The sequence below is a fragment of the Erinaceus europaeus genome, chromosome 3 (genome assembly GCF_950295315.1).
Source record: "Erinaceus europaeus chromosome 3, mEriEur2.1, whole genome shotgun sequence".
In the NCBI taxonomy this organism is placed as follows: Eukaryota; Metazoa; Chordata; class Mammalia; order Eulipotyphla; family Erinaceidae; genus Erinaceus; species Erinaceus europaeus.
This window is the reverse complement of record NC_080164.1, coordinates 152,580,185-152,595,513: the sequence shown is the minus strand read 5'-3', so window position 1 is coordinate 152,595,513 and position 15,329 is coordinate 152,580,185. Positions and strand designations below refer to the sequence as shown.

The following is a 15,329-nucleotide window of genomic DNA, read 5'->3' as shown; positions in this document are numbered from 1 at the left end:
TCTGAGCCCCTTTGTCAAAGATTAGCTGTCCATAGGTTATGACCTTAGATAAGTTATTTAAATGTTAACTCCATCACTGGTAGAGGAGAAAACCTCTTAGGGTTGAAAGAAGGTTATGTTTTAAAAGCAGTACTTGACTTCTCTCAGGTTCTTTATAAATAGTTTATTTTTCATTTTATATAATTCTGTTTGAGTTTTTTTCCCATCTCACTTTGGAGGGCTTTGTTATTGTTTGTTTTCTTGCATTTTGTCTTAATACTTCCTGAATTGGAGCTTACTTTAGACATAGGTTCTTGCTCCCTCATTGTAAATAGATCTTCAGTTTTATCTCATTCCATGTATTTTTGCCCCCTTGCCTTTTCACATGTCTCTAAGATAAGTCACACCTCCCCCTCCACCAAATTGTCATCTTCTACCATATAATACTGGGTTCCCATTCCCCATTCAGCCTCCTACTGCCTATCCCCTTTTAGATGTACTGAAATAGACCAGTTTATTAACATTTCACCCTGTACTTTCCCTATTCTTAAATTGTATCAGCTCATAGAGACATTTAGAAGTGTCCAGTGGAGAGGGCTGAGTGCTGGAGCACCTGGTTAAGCGCACACATTACTGTGCACAAAGACCTGGGCTCAAGCTCCTACTCCTCACCTGCAGGGGGAAACTTCACAGGCAGTGAAGCAAGTGCTGCAGGTGTCTGTCTTTCTCCCTTTCTGTCTCCTCCTCCCCTCTCATCGTCTCTCAGTCCTGTCAAAAATAAATAAATAAATAAGCCACAGAGAGATGGATTCCTCATGTAGTAGCACAAGCATGTGTCAATGTCTTATAAGAGCTCCTATAAACATACCTTTTGGACAAAACAGTGAAAGGTGAAATACTTGAGTGTAGGTGGTGAACCCAGTTAAGCACGCATGTTACTAAGCTCAAGGACCAGGTCAAGGCCCTGCTCCCTACCTGTAAGTATCTACTTCATGAGTGGTGACGCAGATCTTCTGGGTCTATCTTTCTCTCCCTCTCTGTCTCCCCATCCTTTTTCAATTTCTCTCTGTCCTATCTCATAGAAATTAAGGGGGGCCACCAGGAGCAGTAAGTTTGAAGTGCCAACACCTAGCCCCAGCGATAACCCTGGTGGCAATAAAAAATATTAATAATAAGCATATTAAAGTACTTGAGTTTGTAAATATTGGTGAACACATATGTGCGCTTAACTGGGTACCCACCATCTGGCCCCCTGGATCACAGTTCCTTATGGGGTGCAGAAAGTGGAAGGTCTGGCTTCTGTAATTGCTTCTCCACTGAACATGGATGTTGGTAGGTTGATCCATATCCCCAGGCAGTTTTTATTTTTCCATAGTGTGGAGGGCTCTAGCGAGGTGAGAGTTTGGGACACATTGGTGAGGTTGTCTGCTTGGGGAAGTCAGGATGGAATCATAGTAGCGCCTGCAACTTTGTGCCTGAAAGGTGGTAAGAAAAAAAGCCCAACAAATTGTTTAGTAAACAGGAGCCCGAATATAGGAATAGAGCAGACGAAACTAGGGGCCTTCAGGTGGGAAGAAGCTAGCCAAGTATGACCCATGGGGCCCATGACTAGTAATTTTTGCCTAAGCCTGATAGTTAACATGCAGGTGGACTAAAAATATTGTCTGGAAAGAGTTGGGCAGTAGTGCAGTGAGTTAAGCGCACATGGCGCAAAGCACAGGGACTGGTGTAAGGATCCCAGTTCGAGCCCCTGGCTCCCCACCTGCAGGGGAGTCACTTCACAGGTGGAGAAGCAGGTCTACAGGTATCTCTCTTTCCCCCTCTCTGTCTTCCTCTCCTCTCTCCATTTCCCTCTGTCCTATCCAACAACAACATCAATAATAACTATAACAACAATAAAAAACAATGGCAACAAAAAGGGAAAAATAAATATATAAAAAATATTGTCTGGAAAGATAGTGTCAGAGCTGAGAATAGAGATAAAGCTAAATGCTACATTTTTTATACCTTACTTTTGTGTTGTTAAGGGTTTCAAGACAGCCTGTCTTTATATTAGTTTCACTTGTCATGTTCTCATTACTGCTATCAGTCCTTTGTAGATGTCTAGTACAGATTGATCAGAGCTGGTTGTCTAGTACTACAACCACTAACCACATTTAACCATTTAAATTTAGTTACAATTTGTTAATTTTCAGTCTTGGCTCCTGAGTCACACTAAACACATTTCAAATACTCAGAAGCCCATGTATAACTGATGTCCACTGTATTGAACAACACAGATACACATTAATTTTTTTTTTTGCCTCCAGGGTTATTGCTGGGGTTCAGTGCCTGCACTATGAATCTACTGCTCCTGGAGGCTGTTTTTTCTACTTTGTTGCCATTGTTGTTATTGAATAGGACAGAGAGAAATCAAGAGAGATGGGGAAGACAGAGAGAGAGAGAGAGAGAGAAAGATAAGACGCCTGCATCCCTCTTTCACCACTTGCAAAGCTTTCCCCCTCCACTTGGGCACTGGATGGCTGAACCCGGGTCCTTACACACAGTAATATGTTCAAGGTGCGCCACCACCTGCCCCCAGATACACATTTTTATTTCCACTGCGAAGTTTGTTGTCAGCACTATTACAAAGGAACTCTAGGTTGTTCTAGATTATGCCATTGCTAAAGCCAGTAGATAAAAAAAAGAACTAGTCAGGAGTCAGGTTAAGCACAAGGACCTGCGGAAGGATCCCGGTTCGAGCCCCCGGATCCCCACAGTGGTGAAGCAGGTCTGCAGGTGTCTATCTTTCTCTCCTCCTCTCTGTCTTGCCCTCCTCTTTCCATTTCTCTCTGTCCTATCCAACAGTGACAAGATCAATAACAATAATAACTACAACAATAAAACAACAAGGGCAGCAAAAGGGAATAAATATTATTTTTTTAAAAAAGAGAGTATAATGGTTATACAAAGAGAAAGAGACACCTGTAGCACTGCTTCACCACCTGTGAAGCTGCCCCCTGCAGTTAAGTGCTGAGGGCTTGTACTTGGGTCTTTGCTCATGGTAATGTTTGCACTCAGCCAGTTGTGCCGACACCCAGCCCAACTTTATCTTATAATTGCCACCAGAGTTATGATAGAGCTTGGTGCCCACACTATGAATCCACCACTCCTGGAGGGCATTTACATTTTCCTTTAATTTCTATTTTATATGATAGTACAGAGAGAAATGAAGAGGGCAGAGAGTGATAGAGAGTGGGAGAGAAAGATAGATACCTGCAGATCTGCTTGTGAGGCTTCCCCCACGTAGGTGGAGGGCAGGGTCTCAAACCTGGGTCCTTATCCATGATAACACATGCACTTAATAGAGTACACCAACATCTGCGCCCACTTCCTGGGCTATAAAATGATATTTATATATTTTTAACCAGAGCACTGCTTAGCTCTGGTTTATGGTAGTGCAGGGGCTGAACCTGGGGCTCTGGAACCTCGGGCACGAGGCTCTGCATAACCATTATGCTATCTCTACCCTCACCCCTGAAATGGTGTTTCTAGATCAAATATCATCATGGTCTCCACCACTGGAAATGATATACTTTTAATGTTCTTCCCACCACAAGATAAAAAGCCAAAACCTTCCCTGATCTAGTTCCTTTTTTCACAAAACTTCATTTCTTCCATAGTTTAAGACTGGCAGGGCAAGCACTCACAGGCACCCATGTACCAGAACTCAAGACTTCAAAAGACTTGGCACCTTCAGTGAATTTTCATCTGTCTTCCCATGTATCTGTATCTTCATCATGATATTTCTAATGATAAGAATAACCACCTACTGCATTCAGCTGTGAGTCTCTAGTAAAATAAATCAACTTGTTATCAATATACATTCACTGCTGGGGGAAAAAATGATTCTAATAAATAAAATTAATAGTCACAGGGCCAGGCAGTGGCACATCTGGTTAAGCGCACACATTACAGTGCATAAGGACCTAGGTTCAAACCCTTGGTCCCTACCTGCAGGGGGTAGCTTAACAAGGTGTCTCTCTCTACCCTCCTCTGTCTCCCTTCTCTCAATTTCTCTTTATCTTTATCCAATAATAAGTGATGTGACTACTTTTTAAAAAAATACATATTTCACTTATTAAGCAGTGCTCTGGTTAAAAATATATAAATACCATTTTATAGCCTAGGAAGTGGCACAGTAAGTAAAGTGCTGGGCTTTTTGAGCTTGAAGTCTTTAGTTTGATCCCTGGCATCCATATACTAAGTGATATTTTAGTTCTCCCTCTGTCTTCCTCTTTCTCTCATTCATAAGTATATCATCAACCAAGGGGACCCAAAATATCAAATGGAGAAAAGTGAGTCTTTTCAACAAATGTTATTGGAAAAATCGGGTTGAAACATGTAGAAGAATGAAACAGGGCCACCATATGTGACCACACAAAAAAGTCAACTCCAAGTGGATCAAATACTTGGACATTAGATCAGAAACCATCAAATAAACAGAAGTAAACATTGACATGATGTCTGTTTCAGAAGTGCCCTTGAAGAATCAAGTCCAACAGCTAGGAAAACAAACCAAAAAAGCCAACTGTATCAGACTGAAAAGCTTCTGTAAAGCCAAAGGAAATATCAAACAGAAAGACACCGTACTGAATGGAAGATCTTTACATGCCATATATCAGACAAAGGGCTATAGCCAGAGTATATAAAGAGCTCGTTAAACTCAGCAACAGTAACACAAAAAATAAACTAGCCCCATTAGAAAATGGGGAGAATGGGGAGTTGAGCAATAGCATAGCAGGTTAAGCGCAGGTGGCACGAAGTGCAAGAACCGAAGTGCAAGAACCGGTGTAAGGATCCCGGTTCGAGCCCCTGGATCCCCACCTGCAGGGGAGTTGCTTCACAGGCGGTGAAGCAGGTTTGCAGGTGTCTATCTTTCTGTCCCCCTCTCTGTCTTCCCCTCCGCTCTCCATTTCTCTCTGTCCTATCCATCAACAACAGCAATAATATCTACAACAACAGTAAAAAACAACAAGAGCAACAAAAGGGAATAAATAAATAAATAAAATTTTTATTTTAAAAAAAGAAGAAAATGGGGAGAATGGGTGGGGGCGATAGCATAATAGTTATGTAAAAAAACTCTTGCCTGAGACTGCAAGGTCCCAGGTTTAATCCCATGCACTGCCACCACCATAAGCCAGAGCTGAGCAGTGTTCTGGTTATAAAACAAAACCTAAGCCAATAATAATAATTAGGAAAAAATTGGAGAGGATCTGGGTAAAATTTTTACTAAAACAATATACAGGTGGCAAATAAAAATATGTGCAGCAAAGTAACTGATTATGAGAGAAATACAAGTTAAGACAAAAGTGAGATTTATGCCTGTGATTATGTCATATATTAGACAAGAGAGTGGGAAAGAGAGATAACATAATGGTTATGCAGACTCTCAAACTCTGAGGTCTCAGGTTCAGTCCCCATAACACCATAAACCAGAACTGAGCTAAAAGAAGAAACAGCAAGTGCTAGTGAGGATGTGGGGAAAGATGAACACTTCTAAATAGTTAATGTGGGGTGGTTGGGCAAACGCTAGAAGAAGAAGAAGTGGGGTGGGTGGGTAGTGCACCGGGTTCAGTGCACATAGTATGAAACAAGGACCTGCTTAAGGATCCCAGTTTGAGCCCCCCGCTCCCCACAGGTGAAGCAGGTCTGCAGGTATCTTAACTTGCCCCCTTTGTCTTCCTCTCCCATCTCAATTTCTCTGTCTTATCAAAAAATTGGGGGAGGTGGGGAAGGTCGCCAAAACACAAGAAAAGGTTCTATCATGTAATTCAGCAGTTTCTCTTATAAACCTATACAAAGAACACACAAGCACCTATCCAGAGATCTGTGTGAACCTATGTTCATACCAGTACAGTTTGTAATAGCCTAGACCTGGAAGCAACTCATGTCCAAAAACAGAGAAGTGGTTGAGGACATTGTAGTGCATATATATAAGGGAAGACTATTCAGCTGTGAGAAATATGAAGTATTTTCCTTTTTCCTATCTTGAATGGAACTTAAAGGAAACATGCTAAGTAAGATAAACCAGAAAGAGAAAGATGAATACTGAATGATCTCACTTATAGGTGGTACTTTCAAGGGTAGGGAAGAAAAGGGAAACAGAGGCTGAATTTTGGATAGTGTCAGATTACTGCAGCAAAACAATGGACAGTGGACTAGGAGAAAGAGCATAGATGTGGGGATAGGACATAGGGTATGCAGTACCTGTGGTGAAGGGGATTTGGGTTGGTGGTAGGAGTGGTGTGCAGGAACCTGTCATGGGAGATAAGAAACCGCCCATGTTTCAACAGTTACTCTATAAACCATTATTTCCCCAATAAAATATTTGTATTAAAAAAGCACCATTTCATCGATCAGGGTGGTGGATCAGTAGTAGAATGCATACCTCCCCTGCTTAGAGCCCTAGCATTATACAATAAAAAGACTAAAATAAATGGCTGATCCATATTCTGCTCTCTAACACAGACAGAATAATAAAGATAGATTATTGCAGGAGATAGACATGTAAATAGAAAAAGATGATGGGGGGATAGCATAATGGACATGCAAAGAAACTTTCATGTCTGAGGCACCAGAAGTCCCAGATTCAACACCCACCACCACCACCACCACCACCATAAACCAGAACTGAGCAGTGCTCTGATAGCTCTCTCTGTGCATCTTTCTCTCTGTATGTCTCTGTCATTAAAAATATTAAAGAGAGGAAGAAAAAATAAATAAAGGGGAAAAGAAAGTAAGCTATTTAGGAAGGAATATCAGAGAATATTTAGATCTAACTTATGTTGATGCCAGGAGCCAGGATTGAACTTGTGACCCAAGTGCTTTCAAGCATGAGAATCTTTTACTTACGCTATCTCCCTGACCCCTTATATCTCCTTCCTCTCTCCCTCTCTCTCCTTCTCTCTCTCTCTCTCCCCAACAGTATATTATTGCTTTCTATCCATAAAGATAATACAGGGGGCAGGGGTAGATAGCTTAATGGTTATGCAAAGAGACTCTCATGCTTGAGGCTCTGGAGTCCCAGGTTCAGTCTCCTGCACCACCATAAGCCAGAGCTGAGTAGTGCTCTGGTAAATAAATAAATAAATAAATAAATAAATAATACAGAAAGCTAGAACAGGAATTGTATCTTTTTGCAGGTCACTTAGCACATAAAGTGAAAATGTGAACAGTCAGAATTCTTGATATTTCAGATTACCTATAAATTACAGTAATATATATATAACTTTGCATCTGCTAGGATAAAAATGTATTATGTGTCCAGAACAAAATAAAGGTAAAGAGTACAGTGTGGTCCAGGAAGTGACACAGAGGATAAAGCACTGACTCTCAAGCACGAGGTCCCTAGTTCAGTCCCCGGCAGCACATGTACCAGAGTATGTCTGGTTATTTCTCTCTCCTATCTTTCTCATTAATAATTGAATAAAATCTTTTAAAAAAAAGTAGTGTGGCCAACTTGAGTTTACCTAAGTCTACAGCCTGTTTTTTAGTAATCATTTCAGCTTACCTGGCATTTAGGAGTCTTGGCAGAGAGTGGCAGGAGATGAAGCAAACAATTTGAATGTAACTAACTTTTTGTAGAGGATATTGGATGTTGAGGGCTTTCATCTGAAAGCGACTAAGCTTGTTCAAGGGAGTGCTCCAATATTCAGCATCTTCTCTGTTACTTCTTACTAAAAGTATGCTGCAACTCTTAATAACTCTGAAAAATTCCTCCATCAGTTTGCTTTCTGTTATGTTATCTTTTCCTTATTTCTGAAAAAAAAAATTTTTTTTCTTACAGGACCTTGTTTAACGAACTGAGGATTGTTGTTGAGCATATAATAATGAAACCTGCTTGCCCATTGTTTGTGAGAAGACTTTGTCTCCAGAGCATTGCCTTTATAAGCAGACTGGCTCCAACAGTTGCGTAGTTGAGCATCCATCTAAATCATATGTAATATAAGCATTATTAGCAACTGGTACTTCTGATAAGGATTCTTTCCAGGTGTAAAACTGACCTCAATGCAATTTACAAAATTTACATATGTGCATCTCAGTGAAAAACAAAAACCCTTTCTTGGCATGTTCATCAAGCCTTTTAGAAAGTTTCTGAGAAAATTTTACTGTGTTCTGTTGCTAATGGTTAAGGATGTTTGTATCTTGTGATAAATGTGTCAACACTTTTTTTAGATGCTGCTGTGCCTTTATCATGAAGTACATTTTTCTCTGTAGAAATGGCTCTAAATTTTGTTTAAACCTTACTGGTAACCTGAATTCATAACTGACCTGAGTTCATTATGGTAACGTAAATGGATATCCATGAATTCAGTAGTATATTTTGAGACAGTGTTCTTAAGCCATTCATTAATTTTAGTTGATGATTTTAACAAAGCACTTCCCACTATATTTAATTTCAAATTATTTAAAGTGATCTTGTGTTGCTTAAGTCAGATTTAGTTTGGATGTACCATAATGAGGAATTTTACATGTGTCTCGTGTGTTTTTCAAAATTACATTTTCATAATTACTCTGTAACTTTGACTTTTTTTTTTTAATTAAAGGCCCAACTGTATGCTTGTTAGCCAATTGGGTAAATATCTGAGGTCACTTAATCATTTTACATCAGAAAGCAGTAGTCATACAGCTTCCTTTCAGAGATCACTGAAAAGTAAAACTTCTCAAATAGAAAATCCTTCCTTTAGAACTATGGGAAAATAAATTATTAGTATTGTTATAATTTCTAGAAATACCTAGGTGAGATTATTGACTACCAATTTTCTTGGTTTCTTAGGTTTGAATTTTTATAGACAGTTGCAGCCTATGCAATTCAGATGCCTTTTGAAAGGAGTGTAACTGAAGATTGAGCATATGACTATACTTGGTTTCTATTCTGAAATAATAATGAAGATTATCCTATAGATTATATACTTACCCATCAAATCTGATTTAAAAGGTTAATGGAAAGGATTATAGGTAAGGTAAAGAATTGACTGGGAATGGGGCTGGAGGAGGAATTGGGAGTAGTGTGTAATTTGGCTTTGTGATGCAGAGGTAAACTTGGGGGTACTGGATGTATTATGCAACTATGATTTGAGTTGTGTAATATGTTAAATTCTGTTACTTTAGCTTCTTCCATCAGCTCCTTTATAAGTTTGTTCTTTATTACTATTGTATGATTGGAAGTGTTTAAAACAAAAATTTTAGTACAGAGTAATGTGATGATTTTGGTAACCAGTTTTCTTCTGTATGCATGTAATTTGGATTTCTCAAATACATTCATTAGTAACTTATCAGTAACATTAGTTTTTGTTTTGTTCAATTTTCTGAGCTATAGATATCTTCCCTTGATAACTGTCTATTTTTGTATTTTGTAATATTAATAAGTTAGAGAAGCAACCTCATGACATTCAGTTGAGTGTGTAGTCTCATAATCACTATGTCATCTGATGATTTTAAGAACTAAATTTTTAGAGCAATAAAGTGACTATAATGTTAAGTAAATAGTATATTGATTTCTAATGTTTTTAAAAATTAAGCCTTAAATAATATCATGAAATTTTGGCAGCTGAAGGTTTATTAAGTTACTAGTTTTCTTTCATATATATATATATTTTTTAATCTTAGCAAGTTTAGATTTTAGAAGAGTTGGAAAAAATAGTGCAGAATTCCTGTGTTCCATTTAATCAACTCCCCTTTTGTTAGTATCTTATGTAACTATACAACATTCATCAAAATTAAGAGATCATTTCTGGGGTGGGGAGATAGCATAATAGTTATGTGAAGAGAATTTTTCTGAGGCTCCAAGTCCCAAATTCATTCCCCACACCACATAAGCAAGAGTTGAGCTGTGTTAAAGAAAAAAGGGGGGGGGAGAAGGAAAGAGAGAGAGAGAGACTTTGGGATACTATTAACAGAAGTGTAACTAGCTTTCACCAGTTCCCCCCCCCTTTTTTTGGTACATTCTGCTTTTACTTTTAATGAGTCTTTTTTTTTTTTTTTTAAAGAATTTATTTATTTATGAGAGAGATAAGAGGAGAGAAAGAGCCAGACATCACTCTGGCACATGTGCTGCTGGGGATTGAACTCAGGACCTCATAGTTGAGAATCCAGTGCTTAATCTACTGTGCCACCTCCTGACCACAAATGATGAGTCTTTTTTTTTTTTTTTTTAATTACTATTGGTCAAAAAGATTTTCTTAATGGGGGTCAGGCGATAGTGCAGCTGGTTAATAAGCACACACAGCGCCAAGCCCCTCCCCCCCCACCTGCAGGAGGGTAGCTTCACAAGCGGTGAAGCAGGTGTCTTTCTCTTCCCCTCTCCGTCTTCTCTCTCCATTACTCTCTGTCCTATCTAACAACAATGACATCAATAACAACAATAAAACAACAAGGGCAACAAAAAGGAAAAAAATGGCCCCCAGGAGCATTGGATTCGTAGTGCAGGCACAGAGCCCCAGCAATAACCCTGGTGGCAAAAAAAAAAAAAAAATTCTCAATGGAAATAATTTATATTTATTTTTAACAAAAAGAACTTTAATACTAAAACTTACAATTTAAAATACTGCTTTAAAGTCAAGACTTTAAGGGGCTGGGTGGTGGTGCACCTGGTTGAGCACACATATTATAGTGCACAAGGACCCAGGTTCCAGCCCCCAGACCCCACCTGCAGAGGGAATGCTTTGCAAGTGGTGATGCAGTGCTGCAGGTGCCTCTCCCCCTCTACCACCCCGTTCCCTCTTGATTTCTGGCTGTCTCTATCCAGTAAATAAAGATAAAAAAAAAAAGAAACCACTAAATTTTTAAAAAGTCAAGACTTTAAATCACATAACAGGATTTTATTTCTGGTTGATTGTGTTCTTCAAAGAAAGGTTTGATTTCTAAATACAACAATACATGAAAATAAAATTTTACAAAGTAAGTATTACTAGATATTTATAGTTAGAAATTCAGCAATATGAATAGGTATTGCCATCTTATTTGGCATCTGAAATGGTAATACTCAAGTAAAAGTTTAGAAATAGAATAGCAGTGTATTGAATGAAAACTTGAAGAAATTATGCTTGCACAACTAAACTTATTTTTACCAGTTTAAAAAAATGCTGACAACATCCAGAATAAAAACAAACAACAACAAAAAACTAAATACAGATATTTAGTAACTTTTTTTTTTAAATCATACTTTAAAAAAAATTTATTTTTTTATGAGGAAGATAGGAGGAGAGAGAAAGAAGCAGACATCACTCTGGCACATGTGCTGTTGGGGATCAAACTCGGGAGCTCATGCTTGACAGTCCAAAGCTTTATCACTGTGCCACCTCCTGGACCACAAGTAACTTTTCAAATAAAGAAAATACTGGCTTATTGGAATAGTTATGACACATATTGACACAGAAAAAAAATATATGACTTTTCCAACAACACAGTAACTATGCTTATATTAAAGCAGTTTTCAAATTGTAATGCTGTCATTACTTTTTTCTTCCCAAATTTCAAGGAAAAAAAAATAATGTTTGTAGGGAGTCTCACGGTAGCGCAGCAGGTTAAGTGCATGTGGCACAAAGCGCAAGGACCGGTGTAAAAATCCCCTACCTGCAGGGGAGTCGCTTCACAAGCGGTGAAGCAGGTCTGCAGGTGTCTCTCTCTCCCCTCTCTGTCTTCCCCTCCTCTCTCCATATTAATGACAACAATAATAACTACAACAAAAATATAAAACAAGGAGAACAAAAGGGAAAATAAATAAAATATAAAAGATTTAGGTTTGGGCAGAGGGTTATGCAAAACAGACTCTCATGCCTGAGGCTCCTAAGTCCTAGGTTCAATCCCCCACACCACCATAAGCCAGAGCTGAACAGTGCTCTGGTTAAAAAAAAAAAAAAATAGGTTTGTAAGTTTGGAACATGATACTGTTCATCCTGAAATGGAAAATGAGTGTAGCAAACAAATAGGACTAAAAGATTTACTCCTTTTGAAGTTTGAGATCAGATGAATGGAAGTAATTTTGAAGAAATATGCAGAAGACCCTTATCTAATAATTGATTACATTTGTTTTCTGAAGCTCCCTCCCCATCTCCACAAGTCTCTTACAGTCCTTTAGCTGCCTAGCTGTCACCTACAGTTAGGTTAAATTTGATACTTTCTCTTTTGAAGTTTTCTTAAGAGTCACCACAGATGATTATGTTTATGATCAGTAGGTGGCACTCTTCTCTTCAAATAGCCCCCTAGGAGTGTCACACACCACTTTGAAAGGTTGAAAAGTGCTGGATCGGCCATAAAACTAGACATCTGAATTCCACAACCCCTTTTAGTGTGTAACTAACCAGTAAATATTTAATAAGCCCTTACCATGAATATATTTTAAGGTATTGAAGCGCTCACTATCTACTTTCTAGGTAAACAGTAAAATAGAACACGAATGGGAGTAGCGTCATTCAGATCATAGTCTCTGTTTTTTCAAATGCTTGATTTACCTAAACACATGAGTTGTGCAATTATAATCCTTCATTTTCAAGTGTATAGAAAAATGGCACTCAAGTCTTTGTGGTCATTCTGTATGAGCTAATTTCAGATCCTTAAATTTAGACTTCATAGTAATAAAAGAGCATATTGAGGTCCTGGGTGGTGGCTCACCTGGTTGAGCACACATGTTATAATGTACAGGACCTGCAGTTGAGGCCCTGGTCCCCACCTGCAAAGGGAAAGCTTTGTGAGTGGTGAAGAAGCAGTGTTGCAGGGGTCACTATTTCTCTTCCTGTCTATCACCTCCTTCCCTCTTAAACTCTGGCTGTCTCTATCTAATAAATAAATAAAGGTTATTATTATTTTTTTTAAAAAAAGCATATTGAAAATTTTGGTTATTGTATCAGAATAGTACCTAGATTTATAAATTTAGTTTGTGTTACAGATTCAACTAGTTTCTCCTAACACCTCACTAGAATATCACCAGAATTCTGCAGAGGTTATGATGTACGTATTATGTAACTTAACCGATAGTGTATTTGGTATGCTATCTGTTAAGTCCAGGAGTTATTTCCATAGATTATCTTAATGAGAAGTCCTACTACCATATTCTGGGTGGAATTTTTGGTATCAGGTATGAGAAAGCAGCTGCTAAAGTTGGTGAGGTTTCTTGGAAACAATTGTTCTATAACATGTTTAGTTTTCAAAGTGATGTTCATGTGGGCTCTTATAATTAACATGTTGCTCTTATGTGAGGGATTTAACCTAGGGCAGCCTTTCTCTTGTGAAATACAAATAGAAAAATTGCCCTTTGTTGAGTTGAAGTGACAATTGGTAAACTTTATTTTTCAGATTCTTAGTAAGTGATAGGAAAAAAATGATTGATGAATTTCCTTAAAAATTAACTTACATTCTGATAGTTGTTTCAGTTTTTCCTTAAATGGTACTTTAAAGCATGCTTTTTCATCTTGGGTTCATAACAATTTAACTCCAAAATTTTTTACTATTTTAACTTTAAAACAGAACAAAAAAAAATTTTTTTTTTTTTTTTAAATAAGTTGAGACCAAATGGACAGGAGTCTTGGGCAGGTAACATTTGTGATATGTACATATTGGAATAAATGTAAAAGGACTTCAGAGATTAGAAAGCCATTAAGAATGGCTTGATTTATAAATGCATTACGTCTAGTGCTGTAATATAGTGGGATATATTGAACTAAAAAAATTTGTAAATACAGTATGTCAGCAGTTCTTAGTAACTTCTCTTTAATCCATTTTTTAATATCTCCTATAGGTTAAGGAGTTATACTCTTTAGGCCAATACTACCCAGACTCTATAAATTTATAAAATAAATTGAAAAATTCATCATTCCCCCTGTATTCAAGACCAAAGCACGTAAATGCTAATGTAGGGCTCAGAGGGGAAATCTATTTCTCCTGAATATTTGAGAAAATGTGAAGTCCTTTCAAGAAAATCTAATAAACATAATAATCATAGCCTGCTGACACTAAGGAAAAAGGACCTCATTCGCTTTTTTCTTTTATGCAGTGATTTAGTGGTCCCTAATGATTTCCAAATTGGATCACTGCAGTAAATCATCTATGTTGGTACCTGTGCAAGTACGCCCTGAGATCCATATCTGTTTTGTTTTCTGCTTAAATCAGCAAGAATGATAAATTTGATGGTGTGAAATTGCAAGTGTCAAGGGCTTTTTTTAGTGATTGAGCAAAATAATGTCTCCACTTGTAATTTATTGTGACCCCCTTTCTCTGTATGTGCTTTGTATATCTAATATTTATTTCAATACAAATTAAATTGTTATTCCTTCATTTATATTGTTACATTGAAGATTTTATTGATGGAAATTGTGTAATAAAAATCTCTCCAGACTTAAGCAGATTTAAGATGCTATGTTGCAGATAAACCACTTACAGTTAGAATTGAGTTTTCCATTGTACTTCAATGTCTTATTGTTAGAATAAGGTGAATTTGAGCACTTTCGTTTTCCTCAATTTATCACAAAGTAATAGAAATAGTGTAATTTGAAGCTGAGTAAAATGTAGTCTAAGGTAGAACTGGAAAGAAAAAACATTACAGTGACACTCAGTTGTTTGCTTCTGTCCTTTTTTGTCTATTGAAATGTATATCCTAGTGATAGATTAGTTATTTGTAACCCTGAGATGATTCATAATATGCAGTACTTAAAAAAATCAGCAGGAGTTGGGCGGTGGCGCAGCGGGTTAAGTGCACGTGGCGCAAATCGCCAGGACCTGCATAAGGATCCCAGGGGGTGAAGCAGGTCTGCAGGTGTCTGTCTTTCTCTCCTCCTCTCTGTCTTCCCCTCTCTCCATTTCTCTCTGTTGTATCCAACAACGACATTAATAACCACAACAATGTTCAACAACAAGGGCAACAAAAAGGAAAATAAATAAATAAATAAAAACTTAATAAAAAAAAATCAGCACACAGTAACATATAGGAATATATTTCCTTCATAAGTGTTTGGATTTGGCAAATGTTTACTATGGCCATTATAGCAACTGATACTAAGCAAAATACTGTATAAGCAAGTTAAACAAATTCCTGTCCACTTAAAGATTATAATCAATGAAACATTATGGAAATTAGCTATCTAGAGGCAACTCCTATAGAGAATAATAAATATTAAACTGATAAGAACAGATACTACATTTAGTCAAAAGGCTGAGGAGTAGTAATAAATACTGAATTAGTAAATGAGTTGTCCATATACAGGCAGAAGTGATAACCTAGTAAGTTAAATAAGTATTAGGGTAATTGATTTGTTAAATATTTAGTAGTTAAGGTCTTAGGGACATACACATTATTGATTAATAATGGTTCTTTA

The 15,329-nt window shown here is 37.6% G+C and overlaps 1 protein-coding gene across 3 annotated transcripts in view; it reads left to right on the top strand.

Annotated features, from left to right (window-relative positions):
* Window positions 1–15,329, top strand: part of TMEM33 (transmembrane protein 33) — a 33,807-nt gene that overhangs the window by 14,605 nt on the left and 3,873 nt on the right. For 2 of the 3 annotated variants that reach the window (XM_016189959.2, XM_007527006.3), the window contains exon 8: window positions 7,808–7,928. In XM_016189959.2, coding sequence (XP_016045445.2) covers window positions 7,808–7,928 — 121 coding nt within the window. Of the gene's footprint in view, window positions 1–7,807; window positions 7,929–8,797; window positions 14,358–15,329 lie in introns of those variants that run through there. The other variant, XM_060188122.1, reaches the window with a different exon arrangement.